At 49.6% G+C, this 22,760-nt stretch overlaps 1 protein-coding gene across 1 annotated transcript in view; it reads right to left on the minus strand.

The window, feature by feature from the left end:
• Positions 1-1,646: 1,646 nt before the first annotated feature.
• SPSB4 (splA/ryanodine receptor domain and SOCS box containing 4) overlaps positions 1,647-22,760 on the minus strand; it is a 70,444-nt gene continuing 49,330 nt past the window's right edge. The window contains exon 3 of the mRNA XM_080934899.1: positions 1,647-2,857. Coding sequence (XP_080791025.1) covers positions 2,730-2,857 — 128 coding nt within the window. The 3' untranslated portion in view covers positions 1,647-2,729. The remainder of the gene's footprint in view (positions 2,858-22,760) is intronic.

Here is a 22,760-nt window from a genome sequence, read left to right on the forward strand (position 1 = left end):
AGCCTTTTCATTTGTTTAAGGCATGTGTGTGAATGTTCTGTCTCCTCTCACTTACCTAGCTCAGTACCTCCCCGATGACTTTCTATAGCCTGACTCCTAGCCCCTGCCTCACCCCATCATCCCCCTTGAATACCATGGTGCTTCTTTGCTTGGTGGCCATCTTTATCCCTCCATAGACTGTGAAGTGTGGCAGGGCTGGGCCAGATCTCAGTCATTTCAGGATAGTGATGTAGGCCTGGGCATGAGAGGTCAAGGGCGCCCAGGAGGCCTTAGGGGTAGGTTCTCAGCTCTGGGAGGACCTCATTCCCACTTGAGCAATTCTGCAGTTCCCTGTGGTTGTCCCAGTTTGCAGAGGACATCTTGCCCATCCTGCCCCTCTACAGGCCTTTGCAGAGCTGAAGTGCCTGATGTACAATGATGATGTAGGTACAGACACAGCCCTCCAGAGACCCACAGCCTGATGGATACATGAGGCTACAGGGCAGATGGGATCCAACCCAAGGGCTCAGAATAGAGTCCTTGGTGCCAGGAGATACATGCTCAGGTAGGGACATGAAGAACAAATAGTCCTGAGCAGGAAGACACTGGTCGATGGTTATGGGGTGCCCAGAGAAAAGCTGATCTCATTAGATCACGAGATCTAATGGGATGAGAGAAGCCACACAAATAAGGCTTAGGAGCTGAGACAAGAGAGCTTCTTCCAAACTGGAACGTAAAGCAGACACTAGGACTCCAGAGGCTGGGAGAGGGGTGGTCCTTAGTCAGTCACTGGATACCTGGTCTAGCTCCCAGTGTCCAGAGGGGAGAGTGACTTACCCAAGGTGACTGTGTATAAATGACTCTAGCCCAGGCTTCTTCCCAAGCTTGAGTCTCTTCAGGAAGCTGCTTTTGATAACCATGACAACAGAAAGCTTTGGCAGCTGAGTCTGCCAATGGCCAGGTAGGTGCCTAAAGCCTGCAGTCAGGAGATGCCTTTCTTCTCCCATCTCCATTCTCGGGGTGGGCAGACAATGTATGTCTCATATCTATTCCTTCAATCACAGGAAACTGTCTCTTCCCCACCTCTTCTACTCTCCACTGAGCTCAAGGTCTTACAACGAACTGTAAATGTCCCCACTCAGGACAGAGACATCAGTCTGACACTGTCTGGTGCGGTGTGTTATATGGGTGGCTGATGCTGCTGAGTGAATCCTGTACTGGTCCTGACCCAGTCTCCTTCCTGTCGCTAACTGCTAACCTGCTACCAGCCCCAGCAGAGCCCAGCCCAACTCTGCCGTATTTGCTCTGCAGCCATCTGCACTGCCCCCTGGTGGCCGACTGAATTCAGTCCCAGCACCAGGTCTTGGGGTTTAACCTGACTGGCCCTGGTCACCTTGAACATCTAAGGCTTCACAGCATCAGGGCTTATGGTAGTCTTTGAACCTAGGGACAGAGTGTCTTCCAGATCTGGTCTTTACAACATCTCTGGGGTTGGGGTTCAAATGTGGACAGTATGTGTGTGTGTGTGTGTGTGTGTGTGTGTGTGTGTGTGTGTGTGTGTGTGTGTGTGTATAGAGGGAGGGGGGCACGTCCAGGTTTGATGTCTGTGGCTCTGGAGATAGACCAACAAAGTTGATGGAAAGAGCACTTGACACACAACTCAAGGACAGAATGACAAACTTTATTAGAAATGTTCCTTGCTTATAGGTCACATTCACATTGAAGTGTAGGCTGCGCTGTCTGACTCTGTATCCCACTCTGTGACGATTTCCAGTAAAAACCGTGTCTGGGTGGAGGGTGTCTGGAACACACAAAAGATGCCAAATGGTGGTGCTGGCAGCAGCAGCAGCAGCAACAGCAGCAGCAGCAACATTCTGTGAGAGAGAATAGGTCTCGGGTCCTGCAGAGACTGTTATGCCCACCTTTGCAATCCCAAGGCCACACCGCAGGGGGGGGGGCGCTGATAAATAAACAGCACGTCACACACATATTAGAAACGGAAACGAACTGGAAGTCTCCTACAGTGAAAAAATAATTTGCTCAAAGGAAGCTTTGTGACAGCCAGGCTTCACCCTGAGTGATGGCTGCCGGTGCCCTGGGTACTCAGGGTGTCTCAGACTTGGTGTCACGAGGCCCCCCATCCTCCTTAGCACCTTTGGGAGAAAACCACCTTCACCATAGTCCTCTCTCAAAATGCAAACGCTACTTTACAATGATCATACCCAAGAATCAGCTCTGTCCCCAGGGCAAGTCATCAGATTCACGTCCCTGAATAGAGGGGTGGGGGATAAGCCAAAGAACTCTATCCATGGGGGCGGGGAGGTGGGGAGGGCAGGAAGGGATGAGGAAGCCGGCTCAGAGAGGTGTAGGCCAGGTGTAGGCCCGGTGTAGGCCCTGGACTTGCTCTCAAAGTGGTACCAAGTCTTAAAATGGAAGGGTCCTCTCTCTGCCCTGGCCAGGGGCAGGCAGGGAGGAGACCGTCGTGGATTGGCTTCATCATTCATTATTCAGAACCTATTTCTCTCCACTGGCCGATTTCCCTGGGCCTGTCTGCAGTGGGGAACCGGACGCCGCCGTCTCCTGCTGAATGTTTTATTCATTCTCTTGAGGAAGAAATGGTCTGTACACTCTGGTTCACCGGGTGGCTTCCTGGTCCTGCGGCAACAGGCTTTCATTCCTTTTCCAAGTCAGTGATGTATCCTGGTGCCCCGGAGCTGTGTGACCAGACGATGGCAGGTCCTCAGGGCTGCTCACTGGTACTGCAGATAGTTTTTAAGAGACTGAGGCAGGGGCAGGGAGCCGATGTCCTGCAGGCGCTGTCTGCCCAGGGCTGAGCGGATGGACCGGCGGCACAGGTCCATCAGCGGCAGAGGCTCAGCTGCAAAGACAGTGAAAAGTCAGTGCTCACACCCCCTCAGTCCGCCTGGCTTGCCAGGCACCTACCCTTGCCCCTGAGCTGGCTCAGTGCTCCCTGCTATTGAAGAGCCACCCCGGCTTGCAGTAAGAGGCCCTCAGCAATTATGAAAGGCAGCAGCTGCTGCTCAGGCTAGAAGGCTTGGAACAACCGGTAAATAATGGTATTTAAAGATGAACAGTAGAAACAAACTTATCCACTGCCAGGGTAAGTCCTCACGTGGACTGTGCGGCTCAAAAACGTTTGAAAGGGGAATCCTTTTAGAAACAGGATGGTCTGTCCTAGTTACTCAGGAGGCCCAGGCAGGAGGATCACTTGAGCTCAAGTTCAAGGCCAGCCTAGGCAACACAGCCAGACCGCGTCTCAACACAAGCAAGCAGACAGGGTAGATTCCACTGGGCTACTGAGATTCTTTCAAACCCACATGCTTTCCCTCTAATGTTTATAATGGGCAGTGGAGGGCTACGTTTTCTTAACAGCCCTCTTCAAGTTCGGGGGTCGGGGGAGTAAGTTAAAAGCCACCAGGGGCCAGGAAGGTGGTTCAGGGGGTAAAAGTGTTCCCCACACAATCCTGATAACCTGATATTGATCCCCAGAAGCCATTTAAAAAGTCAAAGGAGACGCAGCAGCAGGCATCTGTAAGCCCAGCACTCCAATGTAAAGATGAAAATCAGATGAGACCCTGAGTCAACACGGTGGGAGGAGGGAGCCCACTCCCCAATGTGGTCCTCTGACCTCCATAGGCACACCACAGTACACTGGGCCCTCTGGATACAGGACAGTTCACTGAGTTACACAGGCTCACTACGGATAGGCAAATTAATTCTTTGAGGTCCTGTGGTACTCCTAGGGTAACACAGACAACTCAGCCAGGGCCAGAGTCAGCCCTGGACACCTCCAGCTTGTGGTCTGGGATTTCCTCATGACCTAAGATGTTTAAGTAAATGGATGGTTTTTGTTTTTAAGTTTCTGCATACATGGTGTTCCACTTGCATGTGTATCTGTGAATCATTTGTTAGCCTTGTGTCTTTTGAGAAATTACATACAGACGGTTGGGAGCCATCATGCTGGTGCTGGGAACTGAACCCTAGTCCTTTGGAAGAGCAGTCTCTTAACCTCTGAGTCACCTCTCCAGCCCCAGAAAATGACTTATTTTAAAAGTGTTAAAATATGAAAGAATTCCTGAGTGCACAGGGACAGAAACTAGGTAGCTGCCAGAAAGCCTCAGGGGTAGAAATCTGAATAGGGTTTTGAGGGATGGGTAGGAGTGTTATAAGCACACGAGGCTGGGCAATATGACAAGCAGAGAAAATAGACACGGATCAGGGAGACGGGGAAGATGAGGATGGGAACAGGGCTGGCAGCTCAAACAGGCCAGTGGGACCAACATAGGGCCTAGATGTTTGCACTGCAGCTAAGCGTTCTTTGGTAACGTAGCAGGTAGGATTATGGTCAAATCTTAAGGAACAAGCACAAATGCTTCAGTTGTGTGGGGATGGTGTCAGGAGGGCAATGCAGATGGGTGTTCAAGGGAACCTCTGCTGGAGTTGCAGTTCTGACGGCCCACCATGGGAATACTGGTGGAACTTGGCATGAGGCTCAGATGGTATGTCCAAGGCCACTTCTTGCTGCCTTTTGCTGAGGCCAGACTCCAGCCTGAGTAGCTTCACTTTCTCCTTTTATCGTTTGATTCTCACACAGAAGGAGGCTGACCAGCCATGTATCCCAACCCGCCCTGCCCTCCATACAGTTCCCAGCACCCCCATTCTTCCCCTCCCTGTGTCCCTCACAGTGCCTGCCCACGTGATGCCCTGTCAATCAAGCCCCTACTCTAATCCCTCTGCCTCCAACACCTGCTTGCTCACTAAGCAGGGACTGTGAGGTATGAAATATACTTATGGCTGCTTTCTCCTGAAGGTTTATTATGTGGCCATACACATACACACACACTAAGTGGCTTCTGAGGGGCTCAATTCATGTACATGCATGTATTAAAAACTCCTAACAACTCCTGGGGCCAATAAGTATTATTATTATTATCTCTATTTTAAGGAGGAAGAGGCTGAAACAGAGTGCCCAAGTCATCCATCGACCTAAGGATGCACAGCTGGTAAGTGGTAGAACCAGGAATCAAACCCGAGAAACCGGTAGTAGGAACTTATCTTCTACCACACCCATGTTTACCGAGCCTCTGCTCCTTCTGATGCTAGGGTGCCTGTATCTCATGGAGGTCTTAAAGTGACCATCTGAAGGCCACGTGGCTACTCATTGCTGGCTGAGAGAAAAGGAAGCAGGCATGGAGAAGAGAGACTCGTGTAGAGTTGTAGAGTTTGCACTTAGAGTGTTACACTGCTCCTGTCCAAAACAATAATAAAAGGGTGGGCCCAAGAATGAAGGTGGAGTCATCTGCCTTCTAGACTCTTGGCAGACGGTGCCACAGCCTCAGGCTTTTATTGTCCCCTCCTTTCCTTCTGCGGCCACTTTCCAGATCACCGCTGCCCACCTCCCCCATGAATTTGTAACAGTGGCACCTGGAAGCGGCCATGTTGCTGCGCCTCACTAGTTGGGTGCCAAAATCAACTCCTCTGTTCACAGAGAAGAAAACAAACCAGCTCTGGGCACGAAGGGGCCCCAGGTTCTCGTGTACTCAGGGACGAGCCTCTGAAAGCATAAGTGAAAGAAAAGTGTGTCATGTGTGACTCCCCCCAAAACCCCGTAAGTTCAAAAGTAGCTGATACATTCGAGGCATGACTGATGATGCTCAGGACGAGGCTGCTGATGTTCAGGCTGCGGTGACTGGGTGGCGGTAATGGGGGAGGGTTACTTTTAGATTTGTGTTCAGCTGGCAGGCAGCAGCTTGGACACTTTCTTCACCTAGTATTCTTCCAAAAAAAAAGTTACATCTGAAAAAAAAAAAAAGAGGAATTGGCTCCGAGTCAGGGCCTTATTCTCCTGTGACAGGGAGCAGGTATGAGCACACAAGCCAGAGAAGAGGAAGTGAAAAGGATAAAGAGGCTGGCGTGGAAGCCCAGCTTACACTCAGCACTCCCTGGCCAGAGGCAGCTGGCTGGCTCCGGTTCTTCCAGCTACACGTTTGTCATCTGTAAAATGGGAAGGGATAACGGCATCACATCACAGACTATAGGGTGTCAATGGCCGGGCTTAGCCCTTCCTCTGCCTTAACAAGGTTCTTGCTGAACTAAGCTTTAAAGCCATCAGCTCAAGAAGTACCTTTAAAAACAGTTACATGTTTCAGTTTGTTACCTGTACTGACAGCCCCTGTCTGCTCTTGATAAAGATTCCCCCAGGCCACTGCCTAGTGCCTGGCTCTGTGCTACAAACATCCCAGGCCTGTTGAAAGTCCAGGGTGAATTTTCCTCAGTCATCCTCACTAACCCCTGTGTGACCTCTAGCAAACCAAAGGATCTGCTGCCATCTGCGAAAATGGTAGGTTAGCTCATGGGGTCAGCTCAAAGAGTGCATTGTCAGGGATGGGGACTGGCAGGGAATCAATCTAGCACAGAGACTGATGGCTTCAGCTGTCTCTCCAGGCTTCTTAGGTCCCCCCACCTGCCAGGGGACCAGCTAACACGTGAGCCTCTGTCCCATCATGCCTGAGTGCATGGTGTAAAGGAAGGTGAGTGTTAGACAATCGAAGGCAGATGGACAAGCACTGATGTCCTTAAAAGCTGGTCTTAGACCTGGGTGCTTCCTGTTTGGCTTTTCATAAAGGTGTCGTGCCTGTGTGTATATCTGTGCACCACGGGCACTCCTAGCACCCAGGGAGGCCAAAAGAAGCCTCCGGAACTACAGTTACAGACAGTTGTGAGCCATCACATGGGCACCAAGCCCTCTGGAAGAGCAGCAGCTAGTGCTCAACGCCGAGCCTTCTCTTCCTCCCCATCCACTAGAATTACTCAAGGGTGAGGAGCTTGGGTACATAGTAGTAATTTCTAGGGGGCAGACTGGGCTCTACGCTGGTGTCCTTCCCAGCTGCCATGACAGAAAAGATGTGCACAATTCTGCATGTGTATGAAGTACGCCACATCAGAAGTGGAAACCAAGACAGGCCGTGGCAGGTTAGACAGCTGGGCAGACCTAGGAAGACATAAAGCAAATGTGACAGGGTGCTAGAGACGCGAAGCGGGGAACCTGACAGCACTGTCCACTAGGGGTGAACGAAGGTTCAGAGAAGCCATCAGCTCTGCTGACCACACGTCATCGTGAGAATCTTCAAAGAAGAGCCAGACACTTGGAGCAACGCCATTCCCATCACTGCCCCCAGCAAAAGCCCGAGCCTGCTGACTGCCTCAAGGGAAGTAGCCTTTGGGGGAAAGCCCTGCTCAGTGTGTGGGTGGTCAGCAGAATGGGGCATGAGCAAACACAGGGACCACTGGTGGAACGGAAGGCCATTTCTACACAGGTAAGAACCGAAGGACCGAACTCTGCCCTCCAGGTGGCAGAGCTGCCTCGATTTTCTCCTCCAGCTCCAGTGTCAGGCCGGGGCAGCAAACGATCTGCCGTGACAACCCGTGTGCCTTTACATGGGTACAGTTTGGCAGCACAGAGTTCACACTTGATGCCTGACAGTGGAAAACTGGAGGGTACTGTATCAACTTAGGTTTCATAGGGACAAATGCACATGGAGAAGTGAGGTGGGAGATATCCAGAGGATAAATATGGGGTGGGCCTTGGGGACCAGGGTTGTGGTTGCCAAGCCTCTAACCGAGAAGAGGCAGATATCCAGGATACATGGCGTAACTAAGCCCTAGGGACAGGCTGGTTCTATGCAGTATTCCTCAAAGGCAGGGCTGCTCAGAGGGAACACTTTGCTTTATCACCAAGATAATTTTAGCCACTGGTCCACAGTAGCATCCTCAGAGGAGCAAGGGATCTATCTGTAGACCTGACCCTGTACCTCAGGTCTCTCTTCCCAGGCCTTGTCTAACTCCTGGCCAGGTTCACTTCTGGCTTTGCTGAATCCCAGCCCTATTGGAGTCAGATGCTGGCTAGCTACTGAGTGTCTGCTAGCTGTGAGGAGGAATAGGCTCTGGGGACTGTAGCCATATCTACTGCCTGTGATCTCAGCTATGATGGGCGCTCTGCAGTCTCTAAGCGGACATGGTTTGGATTCGGGTTGGAGTGGAGAGAGATGGGGATGAATAGCTGTTACTTGTCTAGCTTCAGAGAGCTGGGCTGGGGTATAGAGAGACCTGTGTACTAGAGGTGAATGAAAAACACCAGCCTGTCCTTGGTTCACAGCCAGAGCCAGACGCTTCCAACAATAATCCTGAAATTTCTCCACTAACAAAACATGTCATATGTATTTTTGTGAAGAGACAGAAAACAAGTTTTTGAAATGAAAGAAATTCTAAACATGTTTATGTTTCTTTCTACTTTCCTATTCCTAAATTCTGATTAGAACGATCAATGGCGGAATTTTGGCTGCTGTTGTGATGTTTCTGTCCTGGGAGGAATGACATGATGTGAGGGTTGTCAGAATCTAAGTGAAGTCACCTTTGCCAAGTCCTAACAAAAACAAATAAATAAGGTGTGTGTGGGGGGGGGTGCCTTGTGCATGTGGCTGATAACAAGAACTGTGCACAAAAGGACTTGCTGAAAGTGTCACCTCCTACAAAGGCCATCACAACTTTAGCCAGCCCCAGATTCTGCAGAGACATCTCAGGCAAGGATGATTGTCTGAAAATAGCTATTCTGCCCACACTTTATATGGCTTTTGCCTTCCGGTGGAATGCCCTGCTACTCTCAATTTAACATCTTTATTCTTCGGTGAATCTCTCCAACTGCTATTCATGTTGACACTCCTCAAGTTGGTATTTGCTTTGCTCCTGCTCTGATAACATTAGGGCCATTGTTACCTGGGACCTCTACCCTGACTCAAGGCTGGGACCCTCCTTAGCTTTGCCAGGTCATTTGTATGGGTTTCACATGGGGCCTTTCAGATGCAGGATCATCCAGATGGCCTGCATTCAGACAGCTCTTAAAACTTTGCTGTGCAGGCCAGGGTGCCCTGCAGAGACCACCACATTCTTTGAAGGAGTCAAATTCCTGCGCTCTGTCCCGGTCTTTAGAATTGGATGGATCCCTATTCTTTGAGCCCAAACATCAGAATCTCTGGCCCACACCTTCAGAGATGCTCTGTGGGTTGTCTGCAGGTTGAGTGCAGCCCACTCCTGAGCCCCCATACCATCCACTTTCTATGAACCTGTTTTCTCTCTTAGTTTCTGTACTTACTCTGAGCCCTTTGGTCTCTTCCTGACTGCACTATGAAGCAGTCTCCGGTATCCATGCTACCCTCTCACACAGCTCCAACCTGCCTCCCTCCCCACGTCACTCCACAGCAAGGCCAGCACCATCATGGTGACCGAACCCAAGATTCTGAGACAGACCGCATTTGAAGTACTCTGCCCCACTTGCAGACCTTGTCCTAAGTAGGAGTTTGGGGGAATCTGTTTTTGCCATCCTGGGCTCCCATCAAACCCTGAGCTCGAGTCCATACTAAATCATTTTTTTGTTATCTCCTCCCCGGTGAACTGGAACCTAGTCTTACTGAAAACTAACAGGTTAATAAGATGGAGAAGTCCAGGTTCTGGGAGGCGGAAGCAGCTTAAGGGAGACTTCCTATCTATAAAAGGCACCGAAGCACTTCAAGGCTTCGATGAGTACTAATGGTAGAAGGTCGTCCTTTCCTGGGAGATGCTCAGTGATCACTGCACACTGTTAGGGCCCGAGAGTCTGGAACAATTATAACTTACAGAAAGCTGGATGTGGTAGCTTTACATCTGTAATCCCAACACTCCTGGGAAGTGGAGACAAAGATTGCTGGGAACTCACAGGCCAGTTAGAGATTCTGTTATAAACAAGACGGAAGATGAATGTGCGTGTGCGAGCACACACACACACACTCTCACACAGACAAGGATGGGGAGAGGGAGAGAGAGGGAGGGAGGCCTGGCAGAGTCTTTCCTCTAGCAAACAGCTGTAGTGTGCTGTGCCAATTTTACAAACCCCATACAGGGATGATTTTTGACTCAGATGAAACAGTTAAGCTTGGGTCCTGTCCCAGGGCACTGCAGGGTGTCTGGATGTGCTGGCCTTGGGCAAGGACATCCCTAGTCACACAGGGAGAGGGAAACTGCCCTCCAGGTTTTCTCTTCTGATACATCCCTGGGGCTACTTGCTGCCCAGCAGATACTAAGATGAATGCACCCACCATGGGAAGGGGACCACCAGGGCTGTGCTCTCAGAGACAGCTGGTGTTATGGGTGGGGGTGGGGCTCAGGAAAGAGGCTCCCATTCCCAGTGTGCATCTGTTTCCATGCGGGAAGAATGAGGCATGTTGGAGCATCCAGACCTGTCCACTAAATGAGAGGTTAGTCAATGCCGTAGCCATGAACCCAGAGTGGTCCTGATGCAGGAAGGGACAGGTAGACAAACTAAACAAAGAATCTTGTAGATGTACACATGGATGCTGAAAATCAGTAAGGAAAGAGCAAAGAAAGTGTAAACAGAAGACTCAGTCACCACCATGCAGTAGGGGAGTGTGGGAAGGAAGGAACAGAAATAGGCACAGAGGCACTTGGCTGCCAAAGTTCTGGCCTTCTGATGGGTGGCGGGTTCGGGTGTGCACATTAAATCTCAAACGAGATTTTAAGTAAACAAATGAGAAAGTTAGGACAGAAGAGAGCAGGGCAGGGGACTGGCAGTGACAGCAAGGTCACAGCTAAGTGAGAGAAACAACCCTGGGACTCATGAGATGTGCCCTGTCGCTATCAGAAGTTCAGTTAAAAATAGCAATGAGGAGGGAGCAAAACCGTACAAGAGAATTAGAGTCCGTCTCTAACTCAAACAAGAGCTTGGCCAGAAGATGAATTGCAGCTAATTCTAGCTAATGAGTAATAATGAAGTCACTCCTGCCGGAACAGAACTCAGTGTTGCCTGCAAGGGGCAGTGGAGAAACAGCCCTGACCTGGAGTTCAAACCTAAGTTGAGTTCAGGCTTAATAAAACTGTTTTTTTTTTTTTTAAAAAAAAAAAAAAAACAGGGTCATTCTCTGCTTCACCAGAAGCAGTGGGAAGCTCAGGTAAGGGGCAGAGTCCGGATACTTACTGAAGGTCCTAGCCTTTATGGCATCCAATCAATGACAGCTACTAGTATTTCAGGGGAGTCAGTGTCTTTGGGACCAAAGCAAAAAATGAGGTAGTTGGTATAGAAGATAGGGTATTCCTGATAAGATGAAGCCTATATTGAAAACCACAGATTGGTTCTCTAAACCGGTGGTCCTTACCCTCCCAAATGCTGTGACTCTCTGATACAGTTGCGATGACCCCCACCATAAAATTATTTTTGTTGCTATTCCCTAACAGTAATTCTGCTTCTGTTATAAATTATAATATAAATTTCTAATATGTCACCCCTGTGAAAAGGTCGGTCTACCCTCAAAGAGGTTGAGAGCCACAGGTTGAGAAACCCTCATCCAAACACACCGGAACAGGTCAGAACGGCTGATGTGTGGAAGAACCAGGGCTCAGCTGCTCTGTGACTGGAGCCTCCAGCCCTACCCACCAGCCTGCTGTGGCTTTAGGAGCCGTGTTCCAGTTCTTCCATCAGATGACACCTGGAGAAGCCCATGACACCCTCAAGTCTGGTTGCTGGGCTCTTGAACTCATTTCTGGCCATAGTTATTGTTGGGATTCTATAAACCCCACCCCTCAATTACCTGGCAGTAGTCAGGTATGCTCCGCCCAGTGACCTGACACTATAAAAGGGGCTGCTTGCCCTCTCCTCTCTCTCTTGCCTCTCTTGCCTCCTGGCTCTCTTGCTCTTCCACCCCTATCCATCCTCTTCCCCTTCCCTCCCCCACCCCTCCCCCCTCCCCCTCCATGTGCTCATGGCTGGCCTCTACGTCTTTCTCTCTCTGCCTCTAACTCTCCCATGACCTGAATAAACTCTGTTCTGTACTACACCATTGTGTGGCTGGTCCCTCAGGGGGAAGGGATTCCCAACATGGACCCCCCAGAGGCATCTCCCTTGACCCCAGGCCTTGCCGCACCTCCATGAGCCATATGCCCCCCACTCTCTTCATCCTTCCCCTAACATTGGTGCCGAAACCCAGGACGTCATCTTTTCCTTTTATTGGTGCCAAAGAGAGAGATTATATATATAGTATAAAGAGTTACAGTAAGACCCGCACAGCACCTCCCATGTCATGGAACAGTCTTGTGTTTTATATTCCCTCATTGTATTTCAGCCTCACTACAACCCGATGAGGCAATGGTCTATGTAGGCCCATTTACAAATGTGAAGAAACTGAGGCAAAGAGGGGTCGTGTAACTAGCTCAAGGCCACAGTTGAGTAGCGCTCAGGATCTGATTTGGGAGTGTGTGTGTGTGTGTGTGTGTGTGTGTGTGTGTGTAAAAGCAATCTGCCTTCCAGCCCTGAGGAGTGGCCAGCTGGTCTCAAGAGGCCCCTTTGCCTTGTCTATTCAACACTGCTTTATGTGGTGATGTCATCTGGTTTGCTGTACATTAGAGAACCTTGGAAGCACTGATGGTGGATCTGACCCAGGCAAGCCCAGCCCCAGGCTGGCAAGAGAGCTGAAGTTCTGGACCCAGAGTAAAGGATTTTGCCCACTATCAGATAGTTAACAAATGGGTCCAATTTGCTAGGTTCCATGTGGGATCTGGACTCCATCTGAGGTGTTTTTTTCCCTGAAGGCCCAGCGACAGGGATCTTTATCTTCTTGAAGCAGCCTGGGTTGTACTGCTCACAGCTGCTAGGCTAGCTGGCACTGTCGCCTTCTATTTTCAAATAGCCAAGGTCAGACAAACTTCCTTCCACTTAGGAAACATTACCATGTTGGCCTCTGGCTAATCAGCATAAGCCCCGGGGGCTTAATATGAAGGCCTTCTAATGGATTTATTGTGTTTACCTGACCTTTCCAAGTGTGAACTCAGAGGAAACCAGGAAGCTTGCTAAGTTCTGCAACAGTGACAAGTAAATTGGATTCTTCAAGTACGGTCTCCTGGTTCTCTTTCCCCTCCCCACCTTCAGCCAAAAGATTCAATTAGGCTCAGGAGGAACCAGTCTTGTTGGGATAGACAGCTCCAGAAGAGGAAAGCGGCCTGTGTCTGCTCAGGAGTGAGCAACAAGCTCTGTTCATTAGGATGTGCAGTGCACCAGAATAAGGATCAGCAAATTCAGAAGCGCTGACTCTGTTTCTACTTCTGGCTTCATGAGCAAGTGATGCCTTGTGTTAGCTAAACTTCAAAAATGTTAATGCCCAATGCATAAAAACAAACTCAAGTGGTACATACATCACAGGGCAGAAGCTTCAAATTCCAACCCAACAGGATCAGGACTCTCCTAAGTATATCCGGAAGAGCAGATGTGTTTATTAGTCAGGCAGTGTATTTATTAGTCAGGGTTCTCTAGAGTCACAGAACTTATGAGTAGCCTCTATGTAGTAAGGGAATTTGTTGGTGACTTACAGTCTGTAGTCCAATTCCCCAACAATGGTCAGCAGCAGCTGTGAATGGAGGCCCAAGGATCTAGCAGTTACTCAGTTCCATAAGGCAAGTAGGGGAAGAAGAGAGTCTTCCTTTTTCCAATGTCCTTATGTAGGTCTCCAGCAGAAGACATAGCCCAGATTAAAGCTGTGTACCACCATGTCTGGATCTGGGACTTGCTTTGTCCCAGATGACCTTGAACTCAGAGATCTCCTTGCCTTAGTCTCTTGGGATTCATAGTCACTATGCCTCAAGATCTCCATGCCAAGATCCAGGTCAGAAACTTGTATCTCCCAGCCTCAAGATCAGGATCACAGGTAAGGCTTCCAATTCTGGATTGTAGTTCATTCCAGATATAGTCAAGACAACCAGGAATAGCCACTCCAGGCAGTAAGACCCAGCAAAACAAAGAGCACATTCTAGGGGACCAGCATTTGGTTTCAAGCAGAGCTATGGGCCCCCTGTCAACAGGTTCTTGAAGAAATGGCAAAAGAGAGATCATGTGACTTCCCCGCTTACCTAGACTTTGTAAGGGCAGACAGAGCTTTTGAACTCTACAAGACACCACTCAATGTCAAGAAAACTAGTCTACTGGATATAAAATGCCTGTAACATCTGTTTTCCCACAGACCAAAACATCTTATTTCTTATTTTACTACAGAGAAGGTGTGGCAGACATTAATGGTTTATGAGCCAAAATGTATTGGCAAGGAAAAGATTGACAGAGAAAATTAACTTTATAAAAAATGTTCTAATTAGGTGGTGGCAAAGCCAGTTTCCCAAAGTGGCCCAGACTGAGAATCTTGTTGATCTTGTCATTGCCCAAGACCTGCAGCAGCTGCTCTGGATGAACCCTGCCAGCATATCCCCTGGCCTGACTTGGTTCAAACTCAACTTCTTGCTGGTTCCTACTGCCATGCCGGATCCAGTACCACAGCCCTGCTTGACCACTCCAGAGGACTGAGGGGAACAGAATCTGGCACCCCCAAACTCGTGCAGGGTCACTAACATGATGCTTAGGAGAGTGGGCAGAGATCTGTGAATTTAGTTGCCGTCCCGGAGACAGACAGGTATACCAGTTGTATCGCAGACTCACTACAACAGCGAGGGCTCCAACAGCAGCCCACTCCTGTGGCATGTCCTCTGTGGCAGGTGCTATGAAACCAACTCATGGCTACCTGCTAGAAACCAACTCATCTACTCTTCACACTCTTCAGCAGCATCAGTTATAGGTAAGGAAGGTTCTGTCCTGACTCCACACCAAAGGAGCCTCTGGGCTGGGGAGGAGTCCCTGGGGATGACCACCCAGGAGAAAGTCTTAGCCCGGTGGCCATGCCCTGTGATGTCCTGAACCATAGTTCTCCACCAGTGGAAAGGTTGGCCAGCCTCTTCTACTGCAGTTGGGGGTGGGGGAAGAGCCTTTTGCCAATGGCATTTTAAGAGAATCTAGAGCAGTGTAGCGTCTAAGGGGGAAGCGGCTTTGGACAGTAGAGTTATAGGGTCCCACTGTAAGGAAAGACCCCAAAGTCTTCCAAGGAATGGGATGTTGGATCTGTCTTGTCAGCTCTATAACATGGAATGTGAATGACGGTAGAGCTGAAGACTTGCAGATGGGAAAAACATACTCTACATTTAATCAGGGCAAGGCCATAGCAATTCCTATCCTTAAAAAGCTCTGTCTGGACCTTTACAATGCCCCACTTACTGTAGGAGTGTGAATCACCTCAAGGACTAATGAGACCCCAAAGACCCCTCTACCTGAGGACGGGACATGCAGGAAACAGGGAGAACAGCTGACTTGGTTTTGTACAGGCAAACTGAAGCATTTCTGTGCCTTCGTGCTTTGGAAACAGTTGCTACAATCCGTGCTCCTTCCTGACACATCACCCGGCCCAGGGGATGAGGAGAAACGTGACTTGAACATTCACCGTGCAATGGACACTACTGGCAGAAATTCTGACATAGCCTTTTTCTGTAACTGTCCCTTCAAAGAGGAGTTGAGTAAGGAGTGAATTGAATAGCACACAAAGTTTCAAAACCGCACATGGCAAAGGGATGTCTATTGACTTCTTGGTCCCAGCCTCAGTTTCTCTAGGCATAGGAAACCATTTTAACTTGCCTTGATTTGGTGAGTGATCTGACTTGACTTATGAAGGACTAGTGGGAAGGACTTTAAACACTCATAAAAAGGCTAATGTTTCTTCACTGTAGTCAATCTTATATCCCACATTGCGCTCTGGCTTTGATGGAGCATCTGGAGAGGTTGGTGGAGACTGGAAATAGAATTGTGACCTTTGGGCTAGGCAGCCCGAGAACTCAGATTCCTGATAGATGTGTGATAGAGCGGAACAAATCTTCCCAAAGGCTGGGCTGCAGAGGGCCGGTGAACCAATGTCAGGCTAGAAAGGCTGGGGGCCTACTGACAGCTGCTAGCAAAAAGGAAAAAGAGGTGTTTCCCATTAAGGAGGGAGATGAGAGAGTGAGGTTGGACAGGGAGCCTCTGTGATGAAAACCCGTGATACCACGGGAGCTAGCATTAAGACCCCATTTAGCAACACCGATTAAGGAGCTAGAAATAGCGCCTGGCTTGTCTCGAAGGCCGTAAGTAAAGCATGCTTCCCCGCATTGCCCCTAACCTTCATTCAGCTTGCTTAATTGAAGCCCAAAATAAAATACCTGGACGGCCTCTTTCTGACGGAAGGCCCTTGTTGTCATAGTGACCAGACATGGGGATCAAGATGAGCTGAAGCTTGACACAGGGCTGCTGGGGAGGTGAGGAGAAGAGGAAGAAGAAAAAGGGGGAAGGAGGGGAGAGGGAGAAAAGGTTGTTAACAAAACAAAACAACCACCAAGGCCGTGCCTGAAATCATAATTCTACACTGAAGGTTGTTGTGACATCAGCCTATTACCTGCAAAAAAAAAAAAAAAAAAAAGGAAGTCTCGCCCATCACCTTTTCCCACTCATAGTTTGACAAACTGTGATCAAGGAGGTGGAAGGGACTTGCCAGGCCTACAGCGGTTGTAAGAGGCTGATGTCTCAGCTTGAGTCCTAGCTCAGTCTTCAAATAGCCAGGTGACCTTGGCTCTGCACCTACTACTGTGTAAGAGCTGCCCCTTATTTCCAGTACAAAAACAGAGGCCGAGGGACGGTCCTGATGCAGAGCCTGGGGTGGGGGCTCTAAATGGGAACCGCCGCAGATGGTGGCGGGAGAAGGCAGAGATCCTCCATCTGCTGAGTCACCTTTGAGGTGTGCACCTCAGGGTGTGCGGTGTGCTCTGCCGCCCTGCCTGTGGAAGATACCGGAGAGGAGTATACAAAAACCCAAGGGCTCCAGTGGCCTCTGGGGAGGTGGCTGAACACAGGAGTAGGCAGACATATGATTATCATGTTTAAATTAAACCTTATGGATGCACTGAAATAAGGGGGAAGAAAAAGATAATTAAAAAAACACATCTAAGTCCAGGTTCCCAGGTTTTGATGAGTAAGGATCCAGTTCCATTAGGAGTTCAGTTTCCCTGAACTCTAGCGTTCTTGCTGGGCTCTCCCTCCCACTAAGAGCCCTTGTTCAGATCTCTGGCACTCTGCAGTGACTCTTTAAAGCCTCTCGCCTTTGTAGACTTTTGTGCCTCCATACACTGTGACCCCTCCTCTGACTTGCCTTTCATGGCTTTCTTCACCGAGCAATCTCTTCAATGCTCCCCCCAGCGCTCCTGCCGTGTGTCCCTGCACAATTCTCTCAAGGTGGCTCCAAACGGTCCTTCTCTCTCCACTGTACTGCCTCCCCTCTATTAATGCTCATCTGACCCATCATAGCTTGGTGGCTGGCTGCCCCAGGAGGCTGGGGACTCTTTGAGGCAGGGCCTCTGTCGGAGTGTACTGGTGGCCTCTGAACAGAAAACTGATTGTAGAGACAATCCTCACAAATAGCACATTCACTGCTTTTCTTGTTGGTCACCCACCGAAACCCCAGGGTTCCCGCTCTCATCCTACCTCTGGCCTCACTGCATGCCAGGTTAGTTGATTATTAACAGCTGGAGCAAAGCATGGGGAGGAAGCAATCCCCCCACCCCCACCCCTGTTTAGCAAAAATTAAACCCGGCAGATGTGAGGTTGTGGGTCTCTCACTAGTCTGCTGCCTGGTGCTGATTCATTTGTAGGTTGCCCACGGAAAGGTGGTGGGTCTTCACCTCAGCTGCCTCCTTGCTTGCTGCCTGTGGTAAGCAGCCATCCATGGGAAAGAACTACCAAGCCTAGGTTCCTGGTTTCTATGATTTAATCAGTTACGTGACTCAACTAAGACCCAGATCATTTGTAGTCCCCATCTTTAGGACAAGGCTCTCGACCCAAAGTCTCTAAGAACTTAAATCACCTAGACCCTGTGTAGGGATATTTCTTTTTTTTTCTGGTTGTGGAACTTGGACTCAGGGTTCCTCCCATGCTAGGCAAGTGCTCTGTCACTGAGCCACATCCCCAGACTTTTTCTGTGGTCTCACTAAGTTATACAGGCCAGACTGGCTCTCTCTGTATCTCTGGTGGCCCTGATCCCCGTGATCCTCTCACCTTAGCCTCCTGAGTAGCTAGGGTTGAATCAGCAGACCCCACTCTATCTGGATCTCTTCAACACTAAGTGGGGTAGAACAGTGAAAGAGGCCACAAAGGACAAACACAAATCTTCACCTCCCATCAGGAGACCAAAAGAGGGAACGGAAGGATGACCATAAACTCTAGGATGGGGTTCAGATGTTAGGCATGTCTGGGGACAATTCACAAGTCTCAGTGCGGATACCAGTGGGATGCGTCTTCAACTAGACTGTTCAAACTGACAGTCAGGAGAGCAGCAAGAAGGTTACAGAACACAGACAACCTTCCCTACCACAGAAGCCACCTTCTTGATGAATAAATGGCACTGCTAAGGCCAGCCTAGATTGTCACTGTGGTTGATATAAAATGTAAACCATTTATAAACGCCTATCCTGCTAACCCTTGTGTCGGTTACTGATGGTTTTCTGTGAGTTTTGCCCATGGCTTCCTTACATTCTCTTTGGGTAAAACACCTGCAGAGAGGTCTTCAAGGATGGCTTGGGTTCGACTTCCTCTCAGCCCTGCATAGTGCTGAGCAAGCCTCATTCCAATGCAGCTGCCACAGCCACAGGGACTGGTTCAGGGTGACCATATGACTGAAGGGACCCAGTCACACTGGACAATGCTGATGTAAACTTCAGCTTGGACTCAGAGTTGTTTGGGGATTTGATTCCAACCATGTTGAACAGGTTCCTGGAGCAGGAGACCTAAAGTCAATAGGGAAACACTGTATTTGCTTGGGGTATGTTATTTCATGTAGTTTGAGAGCATGGTAGCTTAAAGCTCAGTAAGTCACCTCAATGAACCAGAAGGGAGAGGAGACCAGAACTGTTTAGAGATCTAGCAGAGAGAAAAACATACATCAGCAAAGATACTGAAGCCTGACACAGAGGCCGGAACAGGTTTAGCCTAGCACGAATCTTCAAGAAAATACATCCATTTCCTTTCTTAACAGCAGTTCTCTGGGCTACGTATTATGTTTGTTATAAGAGAAAGAGACACCCCGCACTGTGCCAGGCTGCTCTAGACCCTGACCTTGAACTACATAGTCACAGGTGAGTCTGAGTATGGTAGCATCTCGGCTCTGCCCTTTAGAGGCGGGCATCCTCACTGCTTTTGTGTCTGTGTTGTGAGACTAGAATCTGGGGTCCAGGGGCAACAGACACAATGAATGGCTCAAGAAGGGTGGGGCTGTCACCTGGCTATTAGCTTTCCAGCCTAGCCTTGGACCTGTTGAATAGTGATGAGCTTAGATGGCCTTCCCTCCCACTTGCCCCACTAGTCCTGTTTGGAAAGGCCCTTCCAGAGGTTAGTTCTGGATTCTAGGTCTCTTTCCATCTGGTCAGGTTGACTATTGAGATTGAGCATCACAAGGAATGTGAAGTGACCTAAGGGGTCTGGGATCACAGAACAGCAGAGGAGGACCAACCCAAGGGCACCATTTATTAGAAGAGTTAGTGTGACTTTTAGGAAGGGGTCAGGGACTTGTGAAAACCCTCCACAGCCTTCATCGCCTGAGCCTCAAATCCCATCTGAACATTTCTCTTCGTGTCACTGCGACATAGGAAGGAAATGGAGGGTCAAGGGAGCTCTACGTTTGAAGAAAGAATCCAGGGAGATCAGTCTACAAAGAACTGCAAAAGTAAAGATCTGCCACCCACGGCACAACACTGACTGAACTTTGGGCTCCTGCTTTCGAACTGGAGTCTCTACCACTGGCCCCAGGCTCATGTCTAGCATCCTTGCTTTTATTTATGTCCCCTGTTATACAAAAGCCATGCCACCAGGTGGCAATGAGGAGTTACCACGAGTGGTGTGTTATTCTAAGTGGACATTGCAGGATTTGCTTTCATGCAAATGTGCTTTGATTTTAGCTCAAAGGGTAGTGAGAATCTATAACTATGATCAATTTGAGTATTGTTTTATAGCAAACCACTGAATTATAGTTGGGGGTTTTATACAAGATCCCCTCATCTCTTCTTCACGAACCTTCCTCTCCCACTTCCATGCGGGGAATCGAACCCAGGGCCTCAGGTAAGTGTCCAGCCACTAAGCTGCATCCTCAGTCCTTGCCCTATGGTCCGCTTTCTAACCCTGCCAATGAGTGACGATGCTCTGTCAGATACTAGCTGTGCGCCTGTAGTAAGTCACTCCCCTCTGAGCTGAAAGCATCTCTCTCCCACACAGAGGGCTCACAGGTGGTGTTCAGTAAACCTCAGATGGATTAATGCAAGTGGGTGCCTAGTGAAATACCGGATGTAACACAGGAAGTACCCAACAAATGACAGATAAAGACAAAAAGGAGCAGGAGATGAGGGGGCTCGCTGGGGGGCCAGAAATTAACAGTGCATGGGTGGCTGCCCACAGACTCGCCTCAGGAGACTAATCCTTTTCAATTGCAAGTCAAAGTCCTCCCTGCCAGGGATTTTAGTGCCAAAGCCCTTCTAGAAGGCTCTCTACCCTGTGGTAAACTTTGCAGGAGCATCCCTACTCAGTCCCCTGTGGACCTCTTAAAAGGTAAAAAGCCTCACCTGTGGTGAAGCCGACCTTGAAAACAGGATGCTAAAGTCTCTGCACCTGACAGCACCCTCCAGCCGCACTGCCTCTGTGGGCAGTAGTGTCTTGCCAGGGGTGAAATCCTGAGTCTGTCCCTCCCCCTCAAGCCACACGGCCTTGTCAGGGGCACAGAACTCCTGCAAGGGAGCATTGGTTCACTTCAGACCTCTCCAACTGTAGCCGTACAAATTATGTGATGCTTTATTTTCCCCAGCTTGCATGGGCAGAGCTAGCACCTCATAAAGTGACGGGGGAATATGTGGCTGGTTTCGTAAACCAGGGCTACAAAGGCTCACTTGTGCTGGGCCAGCCATGCAGCCTGTGTAGGCTCCAAAGATGCCTCAGAAGCCTGCCCGGGGCTGGGCAGTGAGGTCCACAGACAGCATGGCCTGCCTGATACCGGCCACCTGTGTGCAGGCCATGGGACCTGGCAGCATTTCAACCTTGCCACGCTATCACCTCTGACGGACCTGCAGATCCTCAGCTGCCAAAAGCAATAGCCACCAGGGCCACTCAGAGGGATCCTTGGACCTCAAAGAAGCTTCCATGGCCAGTGAGAGGGAGCTGTCCACAGAGTGGCAGTGTCCAGGTCACTGACTGGCTCCAGCAGACTCCCTTCATGGAATCCACCCACAAGTTTCCTCCTTCCAGACTCTTCTATCCTTTCCCCACCCCCAAGACTGGTCCTGTCTGGCATACCTGGGACATTTTTACTCCGGGGACCATTTTTGCCTTTAACTCTGCATCCACAGAGACTGGTCCTATCCACAAAATGGCAACCCTCACTGCCTGTACCCCTCATTCAGCAGCTAATCATTCCCTTCTTGGTGAGGCTTATTACTTAATGTCAAGATTATTTATTTCACCAACACCTCACTTACTTAACGCTGCTGGAGAAAGAGCCCTTTCAACATCCGTGGGTTTTTCCTGATCAGCTCTCGTCTTAAATGACCAGTGTATTTTTAGCTTGATCTCTTCGGATGGGGACTTTCTAAAATGCCCGTGCCCTCATCTTAAACACAGCCCCTCTAAATAACTGAATCCATTTTGGACGGCTCCGCATTACAAGGGGAAAAGGTCACTTTTGGTACGGCGCCTTGCTCTTGTGTGGCTTCTGAGGTTGGGGCTGCATGCTGCCTCTCCAAAGGGCCTTCCATGACGATTCTAAAAGGTCCTTGCTCTTTTCCCAGGAGCAGGTGGTCAGACTGTGGGGCAGCAGTGGGCTGGGCTCCCCTCTGGCTTCATCTTCTCACGTTCTTGATGCTTCTACTCTGACGGGAATGGGAGGCAGGTAACCACAAGTATCTACTTGAGCAGCTTGTCTGTGAACTTCCCAGAACCTCTGGGAAGATTTAACAGACTGCAGAGTAGAAGCGAGCTCCTTCCAAACCCCCGAGGAACTTTACCAGTCACTCTAGTAGGCATGAGTAAATTAAGCTGTTGCCGTGTCCATGCTTCCTTAGTTAGAGCCCCGCTGTGGCCACTCGTGCCTGACCTAAGTAGTTCAGGAATCTGTCCTGAGTGACTTCCTCCAGGGGCGTGGCTTCTCTCCGGCCCTCCAATGTGGCATCCTGCTTAGGATCCATTGCATTTTGGAAGGGCAAGCTGGACGGAGATCGGATGGGCTCAAAGCATGCATGCCCTGGTACCATCTGCCAACAGTTGTCTTCAGAAGATGCTCTTTGACACCTGTGGGGACTCTAAAGCCTTGCAGCAAAGAGTGGTTGTCATCCTTGATCAGGGGAAGACAGAGATGTCAAAGAGATTTAAGTAACACACAAGTCAGGCATGGCCACTTGGGAACATTTCTGGTTTGGCTTTTTTTTTTTTTTTTTTTTTTTTTTTGCACATGACCACATCTGATATAATCTGAGATGGAGTCCTCCTTTCACGTCCCCAAAAGTGGGGTCAGGGGCATTGAGCACAAGCTGACAGGATACCTGGGCTTTGGGCAGGAGGGTTTAGGAGAGCCCTGTGGGCAGAGACATGGATGGCTTGTGCCAATCAGAGCTCTCTTGGTGCTGTTCTCCTTGGGCAGCCACTCTGACCACAGGCACTCACTCAGAGGTGCCACGCCTGGCCCTGAACGGTAACAACGAATACAATCCCACTCCTCCCCTAAAGTATCCTCACTGGAAACTCTTCCAGGTTGAAGGCTTTACTTCGTGCACACTCCTCACCATGCTCCCTGCATGCCCAC

The sequence above is a fragment of the Micromys minutus genome (genome assembly GCF_963924665.1).
Source record: "Micromys minutus genome assembly, chromosome: 21".
Lineage (NCBI taxonomy): Eukaryota > Metazoa > Chordata > Mammalia > Rodentia > Muridae > Micromys > Micromys minutus.